This window comes from Gopherus flavomarginatus, chromosome 23 (assembly GCF_025201925.1).
Source record: "Gopherus flavomarginatus isolate rGopFla2 chromosome 23, rGopFla2.mat.asm, whole genome shotgun sequence".
NCBI lineage: Eukaryota > Metazoa > Chordata > Testudines > Testudinidae > Gopherus > Gopherus flavomarginatus.
This window is the reverse complement of record NC_066639.1, coordinates 15,997,445-16,021,154: the sequence shown is the minus strand read 5'-3', so window position 1 is coordinate 16,021,154 and position 23,710 is coordinate 15,997,445. Positions and strand designations below refer to the sequence as shown.

General features: G+C 64.9%; 2 protein-coding genes across 7 annotated transcripts in view; both read right to left on the bottom strand.

Annotated features, from left to right (window-relative positions):
* Positions 1-4,077, bottom strand: part of ASGR1 (asialoglycoprotein receptor 1) — a 31,531-nt gene extending 27,454 nt beyond the window's left edge. Inside the window, exons 1-6 of the mRNA XM_050933611.1 lie at positions 4,008-4,077; positions 3,556-3,672; positions 2,748-2,843; positions 2,335-2,406; positions 1,061-1,147; positions 713-864 (exon numbers count right to left, since the gene is read on the bottom strand). Of these exons, the coding sequence (XP_050789568.1) occupies positions 713-864; positions 1,061-1,147; positions 2,335-2,406; positions 2,748-2,843; positions 3,556-3,672; positions 4,008-4,077 (594 nt within the window). The remainder of the gene's footprint in view (positions 1-712; positions 865-1,060; positions 1,148-2,334; positions 2,407-2,747; positions 2,844-3,555; positions 3,673-4,007) is intronic.
* Positions 4,078-17,390: 13,313 nt separating this feature from the next.
* The window catches only part of DLG4 (discs large MAGUK scaffold protein 4), an 86,356-nt gene continuing 80,036 nt past the window's right edge, over positions 17,391-23,710 (bottom strand). For all 6 annotated transcript variants that reach the window (XM_050933267.1, XM_050933269.1, XM_050933266.1 and 3 more), the window contains 6 exons: positions 23,203-23,250; positions 23,008-23,109; positions 22,363-22,535; positions 22,145-22,254; positions 20,055-20,146; positions 17,391-19,612 (listed from right to left, as the gene is read on the bottom strand). In XM_050933267.1, the coding sequence (XP_050789224.1) occupies positions 19,506-19,612; positions 20,055-20,146; positions 22,145-22,254; positions 22,363-22,535; positions 23,008-23,109; positions 23,203-23,250 (632 nt within the window). In that variant the 3' untranslated portion in view covers positions 17,391-19,505. The remainder of the gene's footprint in view (positions 19,613-20,054; positions 20,147-22,144; positions 22,255-22,362; positions 22,536-23,007; positions 23,110-23,202; positions 23,251-23,710) is intronic.

Genomic DNA, 23,710 nt, shown 5'->3' with positions numbered 1-23,710 from the left:
CTGGAAGAGGCTGGAGCTGCAGTAGCTGGGAGTCCAACTTGCACCTCACAGCCGGCGCCCCCTGCTGGGAGAGGCCGGAGCTGCAATGGGCGAGAGCCCACCCCACGCCCCACGGCCGGCGTCCCCTGCTGGGAGAGGCCAGGCCAGGAGTAGCTGGGAGCCCACCCTGTGCCCCACGGCGCTCCCTGGTGGGAGAGGCTGAGGCTGCAATGGCTGAGAGTCCACCCTGCGCCCCACGGCCAGCGCCCCCTGCTGGGAGAGGCCAGCACTGGAGTAGCTGGGAGTCCACTCTGCGCCCCATGGCTGGCACCCCCTGCTGGAAGAGGCTGGAGCTGCAGTAGCTAGGAGTCCACCCTGCACCCCACGGCGCCCCCTGCTGGGAGAGGCCTGTACTGGAGTAGCTGGGAGCCCACCCTGCACCCCACAGTGCCCCCTGCTGGGAGAGGCCGGAAGTCCACCCTGTGCCCCACGGTCAGCGCCCCTTGCTGGGAGAGGCTGGGACTAGAGTGGCTGGAAGCCCACCCCGCGCCCCACGGCCGGCGCCCCCTGCTGGGAGATGCCAGGACTGGAGTAGCCGGGAGCCCACCCACACCCCGCGCCCCACAGCTGGTGTCCCCTGCTGGGACAGGTCGGGACTGGAGTAACCGGGAGCCCACCCGTGCCCTATGGCCGGCGCCCCCTGCTGGGAGAGGCCAGGGCTCCCGACATCTACCTGCTCCTCCTGGGTGTTGATGACGACCAGGTGGGAGTTCTGGGCTTTGCAGTACAGGTTCGAGTCCTCCCAGGTCTTCTGCTTGCTGGAGAACCAGTAGCAGCTGTTCCCAAAGCGCACCCAGTCCCTGGGGCAGCACCCGGGCCGGCTCCCTGGGGGGCAGGGTGAGGTCAGTGGGTGAGACCATCATCCACCCTCCCTGAACCCCAAAAACCAGTGCTCCTGCCCCGCTCGCCACGGCGCCCCCTGCTGGGAGAGACCGGAGTTGGTGTAACCGGGAGCCCACCCTGCGCCCCACGGCGCCCCCCACAGCCAGATCCCTCCGCCCCACTCCCCACGGCCACTCACCATTGGATTTGAGTTCAATCAAGTCGCAGTTCAGCAAGTTCAGAGTGTCCCGCAGCACCCCCACCTGCTCCTCCAGCCGCTGCTGAGCTGGGGGAGGGGAAGATGGAGGTGTTAGCGCCCCCTGCTGGGGAACCCCCCCCCCCCACAACGCCCCCTACTGGGGAAATCCAGCCCACACACACAGCGCCCCTTGCTGGGGAAACCCCCCTACACACACACAGCGCCCCCTGCTGGGACAACCACTATCCCCCACGCACCCACACAGCGCCCCCTGCTGGGGAACCCCCCCCACAACGCCCCCTACTGGGGAAATCCAGCCCACACACACACAGCGCCCCCTGCTGGGGAAACCCCCCTACACACACACACAGCGCCCCCTGCTGGGGAAACCCCCCTACACACACAGCGCCCCCTGCTGGGGAAACCCCCCTACACACACACACAGCGCCCCCTGCTGGGGAAACCCCCCTACACACACACACAGCGCCCCCTGCTGGGGAAACCGCCCTACACACACACACAGCGCCCCCTGCTGGGGAAACCGCCCTACACACACACACAGCGCCCCCTGCTGGGGAAACCCCCCTACACACACACACACACACACAGCGCCCCCTGCTGGGGAAACCCCCCTACACACACACAGAGCGCCCCCTGCTGGGACAACCACTATCCCCCAAGCACCCACACAGCGCCCCCTGCTGGGGAAACCCCCCCACAACACCCCCTACTGGGGAAACCCCTCTACACACACACACAGAGCACTCCCTGCTGGGACAACCACTACCCCCCACGCACCCACACAGTGCCCCCTGCTGGGGAACCCCCCCTACACACACATACACAGCGCCCCCTGCTGGGAAAACCACCCCCACACACAACCACACAGAGCCCCCTGCTGGGGAGAGCCCCTACACACACACACACACACACACACAGCGCCCCCTGCTGGGACAACCACTACCCCCCACGCACCCACACAGCGCCCCCTACTGGGGACCCCCCCCTACACACACATGCACAGCGCCCTCTGCTGGGAAAACCACCCCCCCACACACACACCCAGGGCCCCCTGCTGGGAAAACCACCCCCCCACACCCACACAGCGCCCCCTGCTGGGAAACCCCCCCCGACACACACACAGAGCACCCCTGCTGGGAAGACCCCCCTACACACACACACACACACACACACAGAGCGCCCCCTGCTGCGGAACCCGCCCCCACCCCACACACAGCGCCTCCTGCTGGGGAACCCCCCCCCCACACACTCACCTTGGATTGAATTTTCCTTTGTTTCATCCAGGGACCGGGCCACATGGGTCAGTTTGTCCTGCAAGGTGTGCACTGCGGGGGGGGGGATGGGGTGCTGAGGGGGGTCCTGCTCCCCTCCCCGTCAGCCCCCTCCCCTCTGATCCCCCTCCCCCTCCTCCCCAACCCCCTCCCCTCTGATCCCCTCCCCTTCCTTACCAGCTCCCTCCCCTCTTATCCCCCTCCCCCTCCTCACTAACCCCCTCTCCTCTTATCCCCCCCTCCTCAACAGCCCCCTCCCCTCTGATCCTCTCCCCTTCCTCACCAACCCCCTCCCCTCTGATCCCCCTCCCCCTCCTCCCCAGCCCCCTCCCCTCCGATCCCCCTCCCCCTCCTCCCCAGCCCCCTCTCTCCCCCACGCTGCTCCCCCCACTCACCGCTCCGGGCCAGCCCCTCGATCTCAGCACTCAGGCTGTGGTTCACGCTGCCCAGCGCCCCCTGCGTCCCCCGCTGCTCTGCGCCCAGCCTGGAGTCTGGGGGTAGGGGGCAGCCGGGGAGGGGGAAAGGGGTGAGAGCCAGTCCCAGACCCTCCCACTCCCGCCTCCAAGACCCCTCCCTCTAGACCCTCACCCCCTTTTTCTGCCACTCCTCCTGCGCCCACTGCATCCCCCCACTCTGGGGTGGGGTTTGCCCCTGCGCCCCATGACTGCACGAGGATCCGTGAGTGTGACGTGCAAATGGAGAACTAGGCTCCACAGGCTTGAGCCCACCTGGCTTGTGCACCCCCCAGCCACGCACGCCCACCCCAGAGGCCTCGCACGCCCACCCAGGCCTTGCACACTGGGCCAGGCTTTGCTCTCCCCCCTCCTGGCAGTGATCACTACCAGCCTTGCACACGTGCACCTTGCCTTGCATGCTCCCCCCACCTTTCACTGTAGGTCTCAGCCTTGCACACTGGGCCAGGCTTTGCACTCCCCTCTCCTGGCAGTGATCACTACCAGCCTTGCACACGTGCACCTTGCCTTGCACGCTCCCCCCACCTTTCACTGTAGGCCTCAGCCTTGCACACTGGGCCAGGCTTTGCACTCTCCCCTCCTGGCAGTAATCACTACCAGCCTTGCACACGTGCGCCTCGCCTTGCACGCTGCCCCCCACCTTTCACCCTAGGCCTCAGCCTTGCACACTCCACCCTACATCTTTGCACACTCATACTCCCTCGCACGCACATCCCCGGGGGTCACTCACTGCTGACGGCCAGCACGATGGTCCCAATGCTGAGCCCGATGCACAGCGCCAGCAGGGCTTGGAGCGGTCGGGGGGCGGCGCAGAAACGCTGCCAGCCCCAGTGCCGGGGGGGGAATGCTGGGGAGGGGGAGAGACTGTCACCGAGGGGGCTGGGCCACCCCCGATCCCTGCCCTCTCTCCCTGCAGCTGGCTCCCTTCCAAACGTGCCCCCCCCCCGCTGCCCCATTAGAGGGACCCAGGAGTCCGGGAGTAGGGGGACGAGCCAGGGACCCAGGAGGCCGGATTTGCCGGGGGGGAGCCTAGTGGCTCAAACTCATGCCCTCCCCCATCCTATGGGGCATGACCCCCCTCACCCCAGCCCACCCCTTCTCCGCTGGCCTGGATTCCCCCCACCCCAGATGCTCCACCACCTCAGTGATACCCCATCTCCCACCCCCAACCCCACCCCCTACCTCTCCCACTTGGGGCACAGGTCTCATCGTCTGCCTCGAGTGACTGGAAATCGTCGTAGTCCTTGCCCATGGCGCAGGGGGGCGGGCAGGGGGGCAACTGGGGGGGTGGACAGGTTAGGGTGGGGGGAGGGGGACAGGACTTTCCTCTTCTATCCCTTGGCGCTACTTCTCCATACCCCGTTCCCCCCTCCATCCCCCGATCCCTTCTCCTTCCCCCCTGCTCCCTTCTCCGTCCCCCATTCCCCTCTCTGTCCCCCCCGCCCCTTCATCCCCCTTCCCCCTCCTCTTCCGATCCCCTCTATGTCCCCCAATCCCTCCTCCATCCCACCCCTCCTCCATCCTCCGCTCCCTCCTCTGTCCCCCCAGTCCCCCACGCCCTCCTCCATCCCCTGCTCCCCCCTCAACCCCCGCTTCCCCCTTCATCCCCCGTTCCCCCTCCATCTCCCGATCCCCCCTATGTCCTCCCATGCCCCCTCCATCTCCCGCTCCCTCCTCTGTCCCCCAATTCCCCCTCCTTTCTCCCAATCCCTCCTCCATCCCACCCCTCCTCCATCCCCCAATCCCTTTCCATCCCCCAATCTCTCCCCCTAGCGCTACCCCTCCATCTCCCGTTCCCCCTCCATCCCCCCATTCCCTCCTCCATCCCCCATTTCCCCCTCCATCCCCCTGCTCCCTCCCACTTCCCCTGTTCCCCTCTCTGTTCCCCCTCTCCTCCTCCATCCCCCAATATCCCCCCACCCCCATCCATCCTCCCCCCATTCCCCCGCTTCCCCCTTCATCCCCCATTCCCCTTCCATCTCCCGATCCCCCCATGTCCCCCCGCACCCCCTCCATCTCCTGCTTCCTCCTCCTTCCCCCATTCCCCCTCCTTTCCCCCAATCCGTCCTCCATCCCACCCCTTCCCCATTCCCTGCTCCCCCCTCCATCCCCCCATCCCTCTTCTGATCCCCATTCCCTCCCCCCAGTGCTTCTCCTCCATCCCCTCAATCCCTCCTCCATCCCCCTGCTTCCCCCTCCGTCCCCCTGCTCCCCCCTCCATCCCCCCAATCCCTCTTCCGTTCCCCTGCTCCCCCCTCAATCCCCCCACTTCCTCCTCCATCCCCGTTCCCTCTCCCCAGTGCTTCTCCTCCATCCCCTCAATCCCTCCTCCATCCCCCTGCTTCCCCCTCCGTCCCCCTGCTCCCCCCTCCATCCCCCCCAATCCCTCTTCCATTCCCCTGCTCCCCCCTCAATCCCCCCACTTCCTCCTCCATCCCTCTAATCCCTCTTCCATCCCCCTGCTCACTCCTCCATCCCCCCAATGCCTCCTCCATGCCCGTTCCCTCTCCCCAGTGCTTCTCCTCCATCCCCTCAATCCCTCCTCCACCCCCCTGCTTCCCCCTCCATCCCCCTGCTCCCACCTCCATCCCTCCAATCCCTCCTCCATCCCTCTAACCCCTCTTCCATCCCCCCAATCCCCCTCCATCCCCCTGCTCGCACCTCCATCCCCTCAATCCCTCCTCCATCCCTCTAATCCCTCTTCCATCCCCCCGCTCCCACCTCCATCCCCCCAATCCCTCCTCCATCCCTCTAACCCCTCTTCCATCCCCCCAATCCCCCTCCATCCCCCTGCTCGCACCTCCATCCCCTCAATCCCTCTTCCGTTCCCCTGCTCCCCCCTCAATCCCCCCACTTCCTCCTCCATCCCTCTAATCCCTCTTCCATCCCCCCGCTCCCTCCTTCATCCCCCCAATCCCTACTCCATCCCTCTAATCCCTCTTCCATCCCCCCAATCCCCCTCCATCCCCCTGCTCGCACCTCCATCCCCTCAATCCCTCTTCCGTTCCCCTGCTCCCCCCTCAATCCCCCCACTTCCTCCTCCATCCCTCTAATCCCTCTTCCATCCCCCCGCTCCCTCCTTCATCCCCCCAATCCCTCCTCCATCCTTCTAATCCCTCTTCCATCCCCCTGCTTCCCCCTCCATCCCCCTGCTCCCTCTTCCATCCCCCCAATCCCTCCTCCATCCCTCTAATCCCTCTTCCATCCCCCTGCTCGTACCACCATCCCCTCAATCCCTACTCCATCCCTCTAAACCCTCTTCCATCCCCCTGCTTCCCCCTCCGTCCCCCTGCTCCCTCCTCCAACCCCTGCTCCTTCCTCCATCCCCCCAATCCCTCCTCCATCCCCCCAATCCCCCTCCATCCCCCTGCTCCCACCTCCATCCCCCCAATCCCTCTTCCATCCCCACGCTCCCTCCTCCATCCCCCTGCTCCCACCTCCATCCCCTCAATCCCTCCTCCATCCCTCTAACCCCTCTTCCATCCCCCCAATCCCCCTCCATCCCCCTGCTCGCACCTCCATCCCCTCAATCCCTCCTCCATCCCTCTAATCCCTCCTCCATCCCCCCGCTCCCACCTCCATCCCCCCAATCCCTACTCCATCCCTCTAATCCCTCTTCCATCCCCCCGCTCCCACCTCCATCCCCCCAATCCCTACTCCATCCCTCTAATCCCTCTTCCATCCCCCTGCTCGTACCACCATCCCCTCAATCCCTCCTCCATCCCCACGCTCCCTCCTCCATCCCCCTGCTCCCACCTCCATCCCCTCAATCCCTCCTCCATCCCTCTAACCCCTCTTCCATCCCCCCAATCCCCCTCCATCCCCCCGCTCCCACCTCCATCCCCCCAATCCCTACTCCATCCCTCTAAACCCTCTTCCATCCCCCCGCTCCCACCTCCATCCCCTCAATCCCTACTCCATCCCTCTAATCCCTCTTCCATCCACCTGCTCCCTCCTCCATCCCCCTGCTCCCTCCTCCATCCCCCCAATCCTTCCTCCATCCCCCTGCTCCCTCTTCCATCCCCCCAATCCCTCCTCCATCCCTCTAATCCCTCTTCCATCCCCCTGCTCGTACCACCATCCCCTCAATCCCTACTCCATCCCTCTAATCCCTCTTCCATCCCCCCGCTCCCACCTCCACCCCCCCAATCCCTACTCCATCCCTCTAAACCCTCTTCCATCCCCCCGCTCCCACCTCCATCCCCCCAATCCCTACTCCATCCCTCTAATCCCTCTTCCATCCACCTGCTCCCTCCTCCATCCCCCTGCTCCCTTCTCCAACCCCTGCTCCTTCCTCCATCCCCCCAATCCCTCCTCCATCCCCCCAATCCCCCTCCATCCCCCTGCTCCCACCTCCATCCCCCCAATCCCTCCTCCATCCCTCTAATCCCTCTTCCATCCCCCTGCTTCCCCCTCCGTCCCCCTGCTCGCACCTCCATCCCCTCAATCCCTCCTCCATCCCTCTAATCCCTCTTCCATCCCCCCGCTCCCACCTCCATCCCCCCAATCCCTCCTCCATCCCCCCAATCCCCCTCCATCCCCCTGCTCCCACCTCCATCCCCCCAATCCCTCCTCCATCCCTCTAATCCCTCTTCCATCCCCCTGCTTCCCCCTCCGTCCCCCTGCTCGCACCTCCATCCCCTCAATCCCTCCTCCATCCCTCTAATCCCTCTTCCATCCCCCCGCTCCCACCTCCATCCCCCCAATCCCTACTCCATCCCTCTAATCCCTCTTCCATCCACCTGCTCCCTCCTCCATCCCCCTGCTCCCTTCTCCAACCCCTGCTCCCTCCTCCATCCCCCCAATCCCTCCTCCATCCCCCCAATCCCCCTCCATCCCCCTGCTCCCACCTCCATCCCCCCAATCCCTCCTCCATCCCTCTAATCCCTCTTCCATCCCCCCGCTCCCACCTCCATCCCCCAATCCCTCCTCCATCCCTCTAATCCCTCTTCCATCCCCCTGCTTCCCCCTCCATCCCCCTGCTCCCTCCTCCAACCCCTGCTCCCCCCAATCCCTCTTCCATCCCCCTGCTTCCCCCTCCATCCCCCTGCTCCCTCCTCCATCCCCTCAATCCCTCCTCCATCCCCCTGATCCATCGTCCTGTGGCGCAACCCCTCCATCCCGCATTCCCTCCCCCCAGCGCTACCCCTCCATCTCCCGTTCCCCCCTCCATCCCCCATTCCCTCCCCCTAGTGCTATCCCTCCATCTCCCGTTCCCCCCTCCATCCCCCATTCCCTCCCCCTAGTGCTACCCCTCCATCTCTCGTTCCCCCTCCATCCCCATTACCTCCCCCCAGCGCTACCCCTCCATCTCCCGTTCCCCCTCCATCCCCCATTCCCTCCCCCCAGCGCTACCCCTCCATCTCCCGTTCCCCCTCCATCCCCCATTCCCTCCCCCCAGCGCTACCCCTCCATCTCCCGTTCTCATCTCCCTCCCCATTCCCTCCCCCCAGCACTATCCCTCCATCTCCCGTTCTCCCTCCATCCCCCATTCCCTCCCCCCAGTGATACCCCTCCATCTCCCGTTCTCATCTCCCTCCCCATTCTCTCCCCCCAGCGCTATCCCTCCATCTCCCGTTCCCTCCTCCATCCCCCATTCCCTCCCCCCAGCGCTACCCCTCCATCTCCCGTTCCCCCCTCCATCCCCCATTCCCTCCCCCCAGCGCTACCCCTCCATCTCCCGTTCCCCCCTCCATCCCGCATTCTGTCCCCCCAGTGCTACCCCTCCATCTCCCGTTCCCCCCTCCATCCCCCATTCTCCCCCCCCAGTGCTACCCCTCCATCTCCCGTTCCCCCCCTCCATTCCCCATTCACTCACCCCAGCGCTACCCCTCCGTCTCCCGTTCTCCCCTCCATACCGCATTCTGTCCCCCCAGCGCTACCCCTCCATCTCCCGTTCCCCCCTCCATCCCCCATTCCCTACCCCAGCGCTACCCCTCCATCTCCCGTTCCCCCCTCCATCCCCCATTCCATCCGCCCCCAGCGATACCCCTCCATCTCCTGTTCCCCCCTCCATCCCCCATTCCCTCCCCCCAGCGCTACCCCTCCATCTCCCGTTCCCCCCTCCATCCCGCATTCCCTCCCCCCCAGCGCTACCCCTCCATCTCCCGTTCCCCCCTCCATCCCCCATTCCCTCCCCCCAGCGCTACCCCTCCATCTCCCGTTCCCCCCTCCATCCCCCATTCCCTCCCCCCAGCGCTACCCCTCCATCTCCCGTTCCCCCTCCATCCCCCATTCCCTCCCCCCAGCGATACCCCTCCATCTCCTGTTCCCCCTCCATTCCCCATTCCCTCCCCCCAGCGCTACCCCTCCATCTCCCGTTCCCCCCTCCATCCCCCATTCCCTCCCCCCAGCGCTACCCCTCCATCTCCGTTCCCCCCTCCATCCCCCATTCCCTACCCCCCAGCGATACCCCTCCATCTCTCGTTCCCCCCTCCATCCCCCATTCCCTTCCCCCAGCGCTACCCCTCCATCTCCCGTTCCCCCCTCCATCCCCCATTCCCTCCCCCCCAGCGCTACCCCTCCATCTCCCGTTCCCCCCTCCATCCACCATTCCCTCCCCCCAGCGCTACCCCTCCATCTCCCGTTCCCCCCTCCATCCCCCATTCCCTCTCCCCAGCGATACCCCTCCATCTCTCGTTCCCCCCTCCATCCCCCATTCCCTCCCCCCAGCGCTACCCCTCCATCTCCCGTTCTCATCTCCCTCCCCCATTCCCTCCCCCCAGCGCTACCCCTCCATCTCCTGTTCCCCCTCCATCCCCCATTCCCTCCCCCCAGCGATACCCCTCCATCTCCTGTTCCCCCTCCATCCCCCATTCCCTCCCCCCAGCGCTACCCCTCCATCTCCCGTTCTCCCCTCCATCCCTCATTCCCTCCCCCCAGCGCTACCCCTCCATCTCCCGTTCCCCCCTCCATCCCCCATTCCCTCCCCCCAGCGCTACCCCTCCATCTCCCGTTCCCCCCTCCATCCCCCATTCCCTCCCCCCAGCGATACCCCTCCATCTCCTGTTCCCCCTCCATTCCCCATTCCCTCCCCCCAGCGCTACCCCTCCATCTCCCGTTCCCCCCTCCATCCCCCATTCCCTCCCCCCAGCGCTACCCCTCCATCTCCGTTCCCCCCTCCATCCCCCATTCCCTACCCCCCAGCGATACCCCTCCATCTCTCGTTCCCCCCTCCATCCCCCATTCCCTTCCCCCAGCGCTACCCCTCCATCTCCCGTTCCCCCCTCCATCCCCCATTCCCTCCCCCCCAGCGCTACCCCTCCATCTCCCGTTCCCCCCTCCATCCACCATTCCCTCCCCCCAGCGCTACCCCTCCATCTCCCGTTCCCCCCTCCATCCCCCATTCCCTCTCCCCAGCGATACCCCTCCATCTCTCGTTCCCCCCTCCATCCCCCATTCCCTCCCCCCAGCGCTACCCCTCCATCTCCCGTTCTCATCTCCCTCCCCCATTCCCTCCCCCCAGCGCTACCCCTCCATCTCCTGTTCCCCCTCCATCCCCCATTCCCTCCCCCCAGCGATACCCCTCCATCTCCTGTTCCCCCTCCATCCCCCATTCCCTCCCCCCAGCGCTACCCCTCCATCTCCCGTTCTCCCCTCCATCCCTCATTCCCTCCCCCCAGCGCTACCCCTCCATCTCCCGTTCCCCCCTCCATCCCCCATTCCCTCCCCCCAGCGCTACCCCTCCATCTCCCGTTCCCCCCTCCATCCCCCATTCCCTCCCCCCAGCGCTACCCCTCCATCTCCCGTTCTCCCTTCCATCCCCCATTCCCTCCCCCCAGCGCTACCCCTTCATCTCCCGTTCCCCCCTCCATCCCCCATTCCCTCCCCCTCCATCTCCCGTTCCCCCCTCCATCCCGCATTCCCTCCCCCCAGCGCTACCCCTCCATCTCCTGTTCCCCCTCCATCCCCCATTCCCTCCCCCCAGCGCTACCCCTCCATCTCCCGTTCTCCCCTCCATCCCCCATTCCCTCCCCCCAGCGCTACCCCTTCATCTCCCGTTCCCCCCTCCATCCCCCATTCTGTCCCCCCAGTGCTAGTCCTCCATCCCCCGTTCCCTCCTCCATCCCCCCGATCCCTCCCCCCACACTACCCTCTCCATCGCCCCGATCCCTCCTCCATCCTCTGTTCCCATCTCCATCCCCCCATTCCCCCTCCATCTCCGCACTCCCTCCTCCATCCACCCGATCCCCCCTCCATCCCCCCGATTCCCCCTGCATTCCCCCATTCCCTCCTCCATCCCTAGTCCCTTCTCCATCCCCCACTCCCCCCTCCATCCCCCTACTCCCTCCCCCCACAGTACCCCTCCATCCCGTCCCCCCCAGCGCTACTCCTCCATCCCCCTGATTCCCCCTCCCCTGGCACTACCCCTCTATCCCCCATTCCCTTCTCTTGACCTCAATTATATCAGTCTCTTCTTCCCTACTTGGGAGGGGGGTTTCTACACCTCCATTGTCTCATTCCTTCACTCCCTGCCCCTTGGGCTCTTTACCTCTCTCCTGGCACTGGGGGGGGGGCAAGGGCCTGACCCCTCTGTTCTCTTGTTCCCTTAACCCACCGCAGAGGAGGCCTCTACCCCTCCAGTGACTGGCTCCCTCCTGTCCCTCCGGGAGCACTTTGATCTGTAAATATTCCTCCTGGACGCAGTTGGGACAAACCAGGCCCAGGGTGACCTCAGAAATATTAAAGGGGCAGGGAGAGAACCCAGGAGTCCTGGCTCCCAGCCCCGCCCCCTGCTCTGACCCACCAGCCCCCACTCCCCTCCCAGATCCGGAGAGAGAACCCAGGAGTCCTGGCTCCCAGCCCCCCCTGCTCTGACCCACCAGCCCCCACTCCCCTCCCAGCAAGACCCCAGGGAGGAGCCGGGATGCCGGGGTAGATGGGCCCTTCTCTTAGTTTCCTTTCCCCATGGGCTCGGGGCTCCAGGGAAAGCGCGTGGCTGGCGTGTACCCACCTGCTCCCTGGTGCCTGCGACACAGAGAAAATCCCCCCACCTCCATCGTCCGCCCCCCCCCCCAAATCCCTCCTCCCACCAGGGGGTGGTGGCTTTGCCCGGGTTTCAGATCGGATGCAGATGGGGCTGGTTCCCTTTTCTCATTAAATCAGGAAGCCCCCCACCCCTGAAGGGGAAAACGGGAAGCGACTCGGGGTTCTGGGAATAACCTCATTCCCTCCCCCCCCCGCTACAGAATTGCTGCTGAGGGTCAGAGCTGGCCTGTGCCTGGATGAGAGACCAGCACTAGGGGGCGCTGTGGGGCAGGGAGCGGGGCAGGGCCAGCAGGGGGCGCTCTCCCCTGGCAGGCAGGGCTGGCCCCAGGGCGGTGCTAGGGGGCGCTGTGGGGCAGGGCCAGCAGGGGGCGCTCTCCCCTGGCAGGCAGGGCTGACCCCAGGGTGGTGCTAGGGGCCGCTGTGGGGCAGGGCCAGCAGGGGGCGCTCTCCCCTGGCAAGCAGGGCTGACCCTAGGGCGGTGCTAGGGGGCGCTGTGGGGCAGGGCCAGCAGGGGGCGCTCTCCCCTGGCACTGGGCTGGGGCAGCGCTAGGGGGCGCTGTGGGGCAGGGAGCGGGGCAGGGCCAGCAGGGGGCGCTCTCCCCTGGCAGGCAGGGCTGACCCCAGGGCGGCGCTAGGGGCCCAGGTGTGTGGGGGGCTCAGCACAAATCACTATCCCATTGGTTAGTGAAGAGCTGTCACTCTTGGGGGGGGAGAGGCCCCAGGCCGCATCCCTCATCCCCCTGAGCCAGCGAGTCACCCGCCTGGGGCCAGGCGAGAGTCGGCGCCTCCTGTATGTCCTCTATCCACCTGTCCCCCTGCCCCCCACAATCTATCTGCCTGTCCGCCCCCCACCCCATCTATCCGCCTGTCCCCACCCCACTATCTGTCCGCCTATCCACACTCCACCCCATCTATCCGCGTGTCCCCCTGCCCCCACTATCTGTCTGCCTGTCCACACCCCACCCCATCTATCCACCCGTCCCCCTGCCCCTCCACAATCTATCCACCTGTCCCCACCCCGCCCCATCTATCCACCTGTCCCCCCACAATCTATCCACCTGTCCCCACCCCGCCCCATCTATCCACCTGTCCCCACCCCACTATCTGTCTGCCTGTCCACACCCCACCTCATCTATCCGCCTGTCCCCCTGCCCCCGCTATCTGTCCGCCTGTCCACACTCCACCCCATCTATCCGCCTGTCCCCCTGCCCCCACTATCTGTCTGCCTGTCCACACCCCACCCCATCTATCCGCCTGTCCCCCTGCCCCCGCTATCTGTCCGCCTGTCCCCACCCCGCCCCATCTATCTGCCTGTCCCCTACCCCCGCTATCTGTCCGCCTGTCCCCACCCCGCCTCATCTATCCGCCTGTCCCTCTGCCCCCGCTATCTGTCCGCCTGTCCCCTACCTCCGCTATCTGTCTACCTGTCCACACCCCGCCTCATCTATCCGCCTGTCCCCCTGCCCCCCCCCGCAATCTATCTGCCTGTCCGTAGCCCATCCCACTATCTGTCCACCTGTTGCCCTCCCGCCCCGCTATCTATCCGCCTGTCCCCTACCCCCGCTATCTATCCGCCTGTCCTCACCCCACCCCGCTGTCTGTGCCCACCCCCTTCACCCCCAGCAGGGTACATAAAGTTCTTAATAAGTGACCGATTGGCAGCCAGGCGCTGCCCTTGGGTCACTGCGCTGGGAGACTGGGCCAAGGGCCACTTCGCCAGCCCCTGGGAAGGGGCAGGGAGACCCCTGGCGTCCCACTTACAATGCACGGACAAGACAGTAGGGGGCTGCTAGGGGGCGCTGTGGGGCAGGGAGCGGGGCGGGGGGCTCAGCAGGGGGCGCTCTCCCCTGGCAGGGGGCTGGCCCCAGGGTGGCGCTAGGAGGCGCTGTGGGGCAGGGAGCAGGGCGGGGGCAGCAGGGGGTGCTCTCCTGTGGCAGGCAGGGCTGGCCCCAGGCCGGTGCTAGGAGGCTCTGGGGAGCAGAGCGGGTGGGGTTCATTGGGGGGCAGGTTTAGGTCAATAATGATGAAGAAGAACCGTTTGTAAATTCTGGGTCATTTAAATGTTTATTTTTAACTTTTTTAAAAACTTTTTTTTTAAATAATCTCTTCATCTCTTCGCGTCACCTGCTTTATTTTATCTTCATTCCCTCTAGTTTAATAAAGTTTCTGTGACTCTTTAAAATAAAAGTAACATCTTGTTTGGTGGTGGGGGGGAAACGCAACAGAATAATAATCACATCAGACTTCCACCACACACATCCTCCCCTCCCACAGCCGGGCAGAGAACCCAGGAGTCCTGGCTCCCAGCCCCCCCTGCGCTAACCCACCAGCCCCCACTCCCCTCCCAGAACCGGGGAGAGAACCCAGGAGTCCTGGCTCCCAGTCCCCCTGCGCTAACCCACCAGCCCCCGCTTCCCACCCAAAGCCAGGGCGAGAACCCAGGAGTCCTGGCTCGCAACCCCCCCTGCCAGTACCACTGGACCCAAGTCCCCTCCCTGAGCCAGAGACAGAAGCCCAGATACTTACCCCATGTTGTAAGAGTCCATTTTGTTGTCCCTAGGGGAGGAGTTAACCCAGTATGTGGGTTGGGGGTGATACCAGGGGGTCAGCACCCCTTGGGGTGAGGGAGGGCCAGTTGTTCTTTCCCATCAGTGCCAGGTATCTTGAAGGCCCCAACAGCCCGGCAGCCAGAGAGTCAGGGACAGAAGATAGGGCTGGCTGCTTCCCAAGGGAGGGGCAGAGACATGGGGGAGACGCTTCTGCTTAGCGTGGGGAGGCTGTTTTCTGCGGCTGGCAGGGAGGCACGGTGGCACTGGAGGGTAGGGTTGGGTGTTGGGGTTATGGCGAGGGCAGAGCATTGGGCGGTAGGGTTGGGTGTTGGGGTTAGGGCAAGGGCAGAGCATTGGGCGGTAGGGTTGGGTGTTGGGGTTAGGGCAAGGGCAGAGCATTGGGGGGTAGGGTTGGGTGTTGGGGTTAGGGCAAGGGCAGAGCATTGGGCAGTAGGGTTGGGTGTTAGGGTTAGGGCAAGGGCAGAGCATTGGGGGGTAGGGTTGGGTGTTGGGGTTACGGCGAGGGCACAGCATTGGGGGGGTAGGGCTGGGTGTCAGGGTTACGGGGAGGGTAGAGTATTGGGGGGTAGGGTTGGGTGTTGGGGTTACGGGGAGGGCAGAGCATTGGGGGGTAGGGTTGGGTGTTGGGGTTAGGGCAAGGGCAGAGCATTGGAGGGTAGGGTTGGGTATTGGGGTTAGGGCAAGGGCAGAGCATTGGGGGGTAGGGTTGGGTGTTGGGGTTACGGCGAGGGCACAGCATTGGGGGGGTAGGGCTGGGTGTCAGGGTTACGGGGAGGGTAGAGTATTGGGGGGTAGGGTTGGGTGTTGGGGTTACGGGGAGGGCAGAGCATTGGGGGGTAGGGTTGGGTGTTGGGGTTATGGTGAGGGCAGAGCATTGGGGGGTAGGGTTGGGTGTTGGGGTTACGGCGAGGGCACAGCATTGGGGGGTAGGGCTGGGTGTCAGGGTTACGGTGAGGGCAGAGCATTGGGGGTAGGGTTCAGTGTTGGGGTCACGGTGAGGGCAGAGCATTGGGGGGTAGGGTTGGGTGTCGGGGTTACGGGGAGGGCAGAGCATTGGGGGGTAGGGTTGGGTGTTGGGGTTATGGTGAGGGCAGAGCATTGGGGGTAGGGTTGGGTGTCGGGGTTACGGCGAGGGCACAGCATTGGGGGGGTAGGGCTGGGTGTCAGGGTTACGGTGAGGGCAGAGCATTGGGGGTAGGGTTGGGTGTTGGGGTTACGGTAAGTGCAGAGCATTGGGGGGTAGGGTTGGGTGTCAGGGTTACGGGGAGGGCAGAGCATTGGGGGGTAGGGTTGGGTGTTGGGGTCACGGTGAGGGCAGAGCATTGGGCGGTAGGGTTGGGTGTTAGGGTTAGGGCAAGGGCAGAGCATTGGGGGGTAGGGTTGGGTGTTGGGGTTATGGTGAGGGCAGAGCATTGGAGGGTAGGGTTGGGTATTGGGGTTAGGGCAAGGGCAGAGCATTGGGGGGTAGGGTTGGGTGTTGGGGTTACGGCGAGGGCACAGCATTGGGGGGGTAGGGCTGGGTGTCAGGGTTACGGGGAGGGTAGAGTATTGGGGGGTAGGGTTGGGTGTTGGGGTTACGGGGAGGGCAGAGCATTGGGGGGTAGGGTTGGGTGTTGGGGTTATGGTGAGGGCAGAGCATTGGGGGGTAGGGTTGGGTGTTGGGGTTACGGCGAGGGCACAGCATTGGGGGGGTAGGGCTGGGTGTCAGGGTTACGGTGAGGCAGAGCATTGGGGGGTAGGGTTGGGTGTTGGGGTTACGGTGAGGGCAGAGCATTGGGGGGTAGGGTTGGGTGTTGGGGTTACGGCGAGGCAGAGCATTGGGGGGTAGGGTTGGGTGTTGGGGTTATGGTGAGGGCAGAGCATTGGGGGGTAGGGTTCGGTGTTGGGGTCACGGTGAGGGCAGAGCATTGGGGGGTAGGGTTGGGTGTCGGGGTTACGGGGAGGGCAGAGCATTGGGGGGTAGGGTTGGGTGTTGGGGTTATGGTGAGGGCAGAGCATTGGGGGTAGGGTTGGGTGTCGGGGTTACGGCGAGGGCACAGCATTGGGGGGGTAGGGCTGGGTGTCAGGGTTACGGTGAGGGCAGAGCATTGGGGGTAGGGTTGGGTGTTGGGGTTACGGTAAGTGCAGAGCATTGGGGGGTAGGGTTGGGTGTCGGGGTTACGGGGAGGGCAGAGCATTGGGGGGTAGGGTTGGGTGTAGGGGTCACGGTGAGGGCAGAGCATTGGGGGGTAGGGTTGGGTGTCGGGGTTACGGGGAGGGCAGAGCATTGGGGGGTAGGGTTGGGTGTCGGGGTTACGGGGAGGGCAGAGCATTGGGGGGTAGGGTTGGGTGTCGGGGTTACGGGGAGGGCAGAGCATTGGGGGGTAGGGCTGGGTGTTGGGGTTATGGGGACGGCAGAGCATTGGGGGGTAGGGTTGGGTGTTGGGGTTACGGTAAGTGCAGAGCATTGGGGGGTAGGGTTGGTGGTTGGGGTTACAGTGAGGGCAGAGCATTGGGGGGTAGGGTTGGGTGTTGGGGTCACAGTGGGGGCACATCATTGGGGGGTAGGGTTTGTGGTTGGGGTTACAGGGGGGGCACGTGGGTGTGAGGTGGATGAGGGTGGGGAGGAGCACCCAAGCATAGAACCAACTTTGAGGGAGACACTTTCCCAGCCCATAGGGCCCCAGAGCCATGGAGAGAACCCAGGAGTCCTGGCTCCCAGCCCTCCCTGTTCTAACCCACCAGCCCCCACACCCTTCCCAGAGCCAGGGAGAGAACCCAGGAGTCCTGGCTCCCAGCCCTCCCTGTTCTAACCCACCAGCCCCCACACCCCTCCCAGAGCCGGGGAGAGAACCCAGGAGTCCTGGCTCCCAGCCCCCGCCCCCCCGCCCAGCTCTCTCTCTTTGCACACATAAAGTCACAGAGTGACACAGTTGGGTAGATAGATATATATATATATTATCCGTTTTAATTCTCTGCCGGTGGTAATAATATTTCTATGCAAAATATTCTTTTCTCCCCCCCCCCCCACATTCCCAGACCCCTGTAGGAAAGAGACCCCCCGTCGCTAAGCCTGAAACAGCCCCAGAGGTCAATGCGCCCCCCCCCAGGGGGAAGAATTCCCACCTGCCCCTAAATCCTTCCTGCTTCACCCGTCTGAAGTAAAGGAAAGCCCAGGCGGCTGCCTGCTCGATTGCCTCCCTGAGGGGCGGGGGGGGGGAGCGTCCAGCTGCCCCGGGGGTATTAACTACAAACAGCGCCGCCCGTGGGGTGGGTTATGGTCACTGCAGAGGCCGAGAAAGTGCATTTGGGGGACAGAACCCAGAAGTCCCGGCTCCCAGCTCCCTCTGCTCTAACCACTAGCTCCCTGCTCCCCTCCCAGAGCCAGGGAAAGAACCCAGGAGTCCTGGCTCCCAGCCCCCCCTGCTCCAACCCACCGGCCCCTACTACCCTCCCAGAGCCGGGGAGAGAACCCAGGAGTCCTGACTCCCAGCCCCCCTGCTCTGACCCACCAGCCCCCACTCCTGTCCCAGAGCCGGGGAGAGAACCCAGGAGTCCTGGCTCCCATCCTGCCCCGCTCTCACCACGATACTCAGCTATTCCTATTTCTCGGTATCTACTACTCATCCCTGACCCCCTTTCTTTCTCTTCCCTCCTCCCTGCCTTTCACCCTTGCCTTGGGGCGGGAGGGAGGGGGGCGCCCCCACACCAAATTCACCGCTAGCTGAATCACTCGGGCCGGAGGCGGTAGGTCTTTTTTCTAGCAAGGGTCTCTGCGGCCGGCTGGAGTTTATATACAAAAAAAAAAAGAAAATAAGAAGAAACGAAAAAGAAAAAATGAAAGAAAGAAGCATCGTCATAATTAAGAACATGTCCCAACGCAAATCTCGGTAACGAGCAAAGAAAGGAGCGTCTGACACCTCCCCACCCACCCCCGGGTTCGTACAATCACGCACAGCCGGACCAAAATACTCCCCATGACCCCGAGAGGGGGAAAAATATAGATATTCACAGAACGTTGAAAACGTGTTTCGGTTCCCCCCACCCCGAGTCTTTTCTCCGCCCGGAAAGGAAAATAGAAATCGCCGAACAGCAAAAATGCTTTTTTTTTTTTTTTGTTGGTTTTTTTGGTCACGTTTTCCTGCTGCTTTTTTTTTCCGTTTGTTTTTTTTCGTTTTTTTTTTTAAAGCCACCATGCGCCGAAAAGGGAAGGAGATGAACCGGAGCGAGAGAGAAAACAGGAACGGAAAAGAACAGGTCCGATCCCTCTTGCGGGGGGGGGAGGGCGGAAAAAATCGGCGAAGCGCCTGCCTTTCGGAGACGGCGCTGGGGGGTCTCTCGCCAACGCGCCTTCCCGTGTTGGTTTAGAAAGAAAGTTGCCCTTCGGTTGGGTAGAAAGATCAAGGAGGATCGTGGGTAATTTTCACCTGTGTCCCCGGCCAACAAAAAAAATTAAACTTACTAGTCTCGGAAAGGGGTTGGTTGGTCGATTTTTTAAATCCGTTTTCCCGGCTTTATCCTTCCATGTTGTTCGTTTCCCTCCCCCCGCCCCCCATGCGATCCTCCAAAGGACTCGCCGAATCCGGCGTTGAGTCCACATGGCACCGAATCCCGAACAAGGTCTCCTTGGATCTCAGCGATAAATCCGGTTTTCGATCCTCCGGCGAGGCGATTTTGGGCCACCCTTTTTCTTGGCGCGTTTCATTCTTCTCTTCTTCTCCTCCGCCCCCCGCCGCCGCCACCCCCTTTCTGGTCTTTCAGCGCGTCTCCTCGATCGGATCCCAGGTCCGGATCCGATGGGGGGCGGCCCGGCGGGGACGGGGACAATAGCAAAGTGCCAGAAGCGCAGACGTCACAAGCCACCACCTCTCGAAAAAAAGACAAGCATGCACAGAGCGCTTTCCTCGAAGCGGGCGGGCTGGGTGCAGAGAGAAGGGGGCAGATCTTGGCTGGGGGGGGCGGCGGGGCAGGAGCCGGGCGAAGGATTGCAAGAAAAAAAAAATCAGAAAGGAGAAGAAGAAAGAAATAGACCGGATCCCCCCCACTTCCCGAAACCTCCTCCCTGAAACGAAAGCGAACGGCTCAGTTCCGCGTCCAAGGGCTTGTGGGTCAGGCCGCAGGTCCCGCCGAGCGGGGAGTCCCCCTAAAGTCTCTCCCGGGCCGGGATCCAGATGTACGGCCCCGAAAGTTCCTCGATAATCCGCTTGATTTTGTGGTAGATCTCCTCGAAACTCTCGCCTTCGACGATGGCTGCGGAGGGAGGGGACACGGCACGGGGTCAGCGGGGCAGGGGCACCCACGGGCAGCCCCTGCTGCGTCCCGTGTCCCCCCCTGCCCACAAGCGCGCCGCAGCCGTCTGCTCCCGCCCGGTGCTTTTGCCGCAAAACAGCTGTTTCACGTGGCGAGCCTGGGAGGGAGGGGGCAGGAGGAACACGGCATGCTGGGGGGGAGGAGGCGGGGCCGGGGTGGGGATTTGGGGAGGGATCCAATGGGGGCACCGGGGGGCGCTGAAAAAGGGCGAGACGGGGGCAACCTCGCTCGGGGAAACACAACGTCCAGCCCCGGGAAATCTCCGCCCCGATCTGGGGATGCCCATGGGAGCCGGCGGTCTCCGTGTCCCCCCGTGCCAGGAGTTTGGGGGGAGCTGGGGGGCCGGGAGGGGAGCTGAGGGGCCGGGGGGGGACACACCTACCCGAGAAGCACTCTGTGAATTCCTGTTCCAGTTTCATGGCGCGGTCGAAGGCTTTTCGTGCCTGCTCCTCTGTTATCCGCTTGCTGATCTCTCTGTGTGTGTGGGGGGGGGGACACGGACACCCGTCAGACTTCGCTCCTGCCCCCCCAAAAAGGGGGCGATTAAAGGCCTCGGGGATAACGGGGGGGGTGATTTCGGCTCCATGGGCTGCGGGACGCAGACCCCAGGACAGGGGCGCGAAGCAGCCCGGCCCACGCTCGCCCGCTAGCGCCCCCTGTGCCGGCCGCGGTGGCTAGGAGAACGGGCCGCCTCCACAGCCCACCTGGACCCCGCCCCGATTCTCTCAGACCCCGCCCCCACAGCCCACCTGGACCCGCCCCCAATCATCTGAGACCCCGCCCCCACAGCCCACTTGGACCCCGCCCCGATTCTCTCAGACCCCGCCCCCACAGCCCACCTGGACCCCGCCCCCAATCATCTCAGACCCCGCCCCCACAGCCCACCTGGACCCGCCCCCAATCATCTCAGACCCCACCCCCACAGCCCACTTGGACCCCGCCCCCAATCATCTCAGACCCCGCCCCAATCATCTGACCCCACCCCATCCTACCTAGACCCCACCCCAATCATCTCAGACCCCGCCCCCGATCCCACCTAGATCCTGCCCTAATCATCTCATACCCCGCCCCCACAGCCCACTTGGACCCCGCCCCGATTCTCTCAGACCCCGCCCCCACAGCCCACCTGGACCCTGCCCCCAATCATCTGAGACCCCGCCCCCACAGCCCACCTGGACCCGCCCCCAATCATCTCAGACCCCACCCCCACAGCCCACCTGGACCCGCCCCCAATCATCTCAGACCCCACCCCCACAGCCCACTTGGACCCCGCCCCCAATCATCTCAGACCCTGCCCCAATCATCTCAGACCCCGCCCCAATCATCTGACCCCACCCCATCCTACCTAGACCCCACCCCAATCATCTCAGACCCCGCCCCCGATCCCACCTAGATCCTGCCCTAATCATCTCATACCCCGCCCCCACAGCCCACTTGGACCCCGCCCCCAATCATCTCAGACCCCGCCCTCACAGCCCACTTGGACCCCACCCCACAGCCCACATAGACCCCGCCCCACAGCCCACTTAGACCCCGCCCCCACAGCCATCTCAGACCCCGCCCCCACAGCCATCTCAGACCCCGCCCCCCACAGCCCACTTGGACCCCACCCCAGCCATCTCAGACCCCGCCCCAATCATCTCAGACCCCGCCCCCACAGCCCACCTGGACCCCGCCCCCAATCATCTCAGACCCCGCCCCCACAGCCCACTTGGGCCCCGCCCCCAATCATCTCACACCCCGCCCCCACAGCCCACTTGGACCCCACCCCTAGGCATCTCAGACCCTGCCCTCAATCATCTCAGACCCCACCCCACAGCCATCTCAGACCCTGCCCCACAGCCCACATAGATCCCACCCCACAGCCATCTCAGACCCCGCCCCCACAGCCCACTTGGACCCCACCCCAGCCATCTCAGACCCCGCCCCAATCATCTCAGACCCCGCCCCCACAGCCAACATAGACCCCGCCCCACAGCCATCTCAGACCCTGCCCCAATCATCTGACCCCGCCTCAATCATCTGACCCCGCCCCATCCTACCTAGACCCCACCCCAATCATCTCAGACCCCGCCCCCACAGCCCACTTAGACTCTGCCCCCAATTATCTCAGACCCTGCCCCAATCATCTCAGACCCCGCCCCCTGAGCCCACTTAGACCCCACCCCCAGCTATCTCATACCCCGCCCCATCCCACCTAGACCCTGCCCCAATCATTTCAGACCCCGCCCCTGATCCCATCTGGGCCCCGCCCCCACTCATCACAGACCCCACCCCCTTATCCTACATAGGCCCTGCCCCCAGCCATCTCAGACCCCACCCCCTGATCCCACCTGGACCCCGCCCCGAATATCTCAGACCCCGCCCCTTAGCCTACCTAGGCCCCGCCCCAATCATCTCAGACCCCGCCCCCTGATCCCACCTGGACCCCGCCCCCAGCGCCTCAGGCCCCGCCCCAGCCCCCGTACTCACAGGATGTTCTCCAGGGACCGGGGCCGGATGAAGATGGCGATCGGGTGGAGCTGGGCGGCCTGGAGCCGCCGCACGGCGTTGGCCGAGACGTCCAGGATGCAGTGTTTGCCCTGCGGGGGCGGGGGGGTGTCATCAACCATCCACAGACCCCCCCCCCGCGGCTCCCATCCCCCATCCTCTGCAATCCCTCCCTCCCCCCCGCTGGCCCCCCCACGTACCTGCTCGGCCACCTCGCGCACGGACTGGACGCTGGTCCCGTACAGGTGGCTGTTGTACTGTCCGGCCTCGATGAACTTGTGGCCCTGGATGTCCTTCTCCATCTTCTCCCGCGAGGCCACGAAGTGATAGTCCCGCCCGTCCACCTCGTACTCCCGCTTCGGCCGCGTGGTGTCTGGGGGGGGAGCCGGGGGGGTCAGGCCTTCTGCGGGGGGCCGGGCCCCCCCTGCCCTGCCGTCCGGCGCCCCCCTGCCCGGCCCCCACCCTGCCCTCCTGCAACCCGGCGCCCCCCACCCTGCCCCCTGTCCCATCGCCTGCCGCCCGGCACCCCTCTGCCCTGCCCCATCCTGCCCCCCTCCCGCCCGGCGCCCACCTGCCCCACCCCCCTGCAGCCCGACACCCCCTGCCTCACCCCCACTCTGCCCCATGCCCTCCCAACTTGCCCTCCTGCAGCCTGTAACCCCCCTTGCCCTGCCCCCACCCTGCCCCCTGCTCTGCAACCCCCCTGCAGCCCTGCAACCTCCTCCCCTGCCCCCTCCCACAGCTCGATGCCCCCCTGCCCTGCCCTCACCCTGGCCTCTGCCCCACCCTGCAGCCCGGTGCCCCCCCTGCCCCGCCCCCACCCCGGCACCGCGGGCAGGACTCACGGGGGACGCAGGAGCCGAACTTGTCGGGGAACTCGGAGAGCAGATCGTCATTCGCTCGGTCCTTCGTGGGCCCCAGGATGATAATGGGGCGAGCGTAGTGCACTGGGGGGGGGGGAGAGAGAGATAATAGTGATGGGGGAGAGACCGACCCCCCCACACACAGCACCCTCTGCTGGCAGCCAGCCAGACACTCACCTTCCATCTGCATCACACTCTCGTAGCTCAGCACTGAATCTTCCCGACCTGGGGATGAGAATCCGAGAGAGTCACCGAGAGGGCTGGGGGGCTGCGGGTCGGGAGTGAGGGGCACCGGCAGGGCTGCGGGGGGCAGGGCTGGGCTAACAGGGGCTGCGAGTTGGGAGTGAGGGGCACTGACAGAGATGGGGGGGCAGAGCTGGGCTAACGGGACTGCGGGTCGGGAGTGAGGGGCACCGGCAGGGTTGCGGGGGGCAGGGCTGGGCTAGCAGGGGCTGCGGGTCGGGAGTGAGGGGCACTGGCAGAGCTGGGGGGGGCAGGGCTGGGCTAGCAGGGGCTGCGGGTCGGGAGTGAGGGGCACCGGCAGAGCTGGGGGGGGGCTGCGGGTCAGGACTGAGGGGCACCGGCAGAGCTGGGGGGCAGGGCTGGGCTAGCAGGGGCTGCGGGTCAGGAGTGAGGGGCACTGGCAGAGCTGGGGGACAGGGCAGGGCTAGCAGGGGCTGCGGGT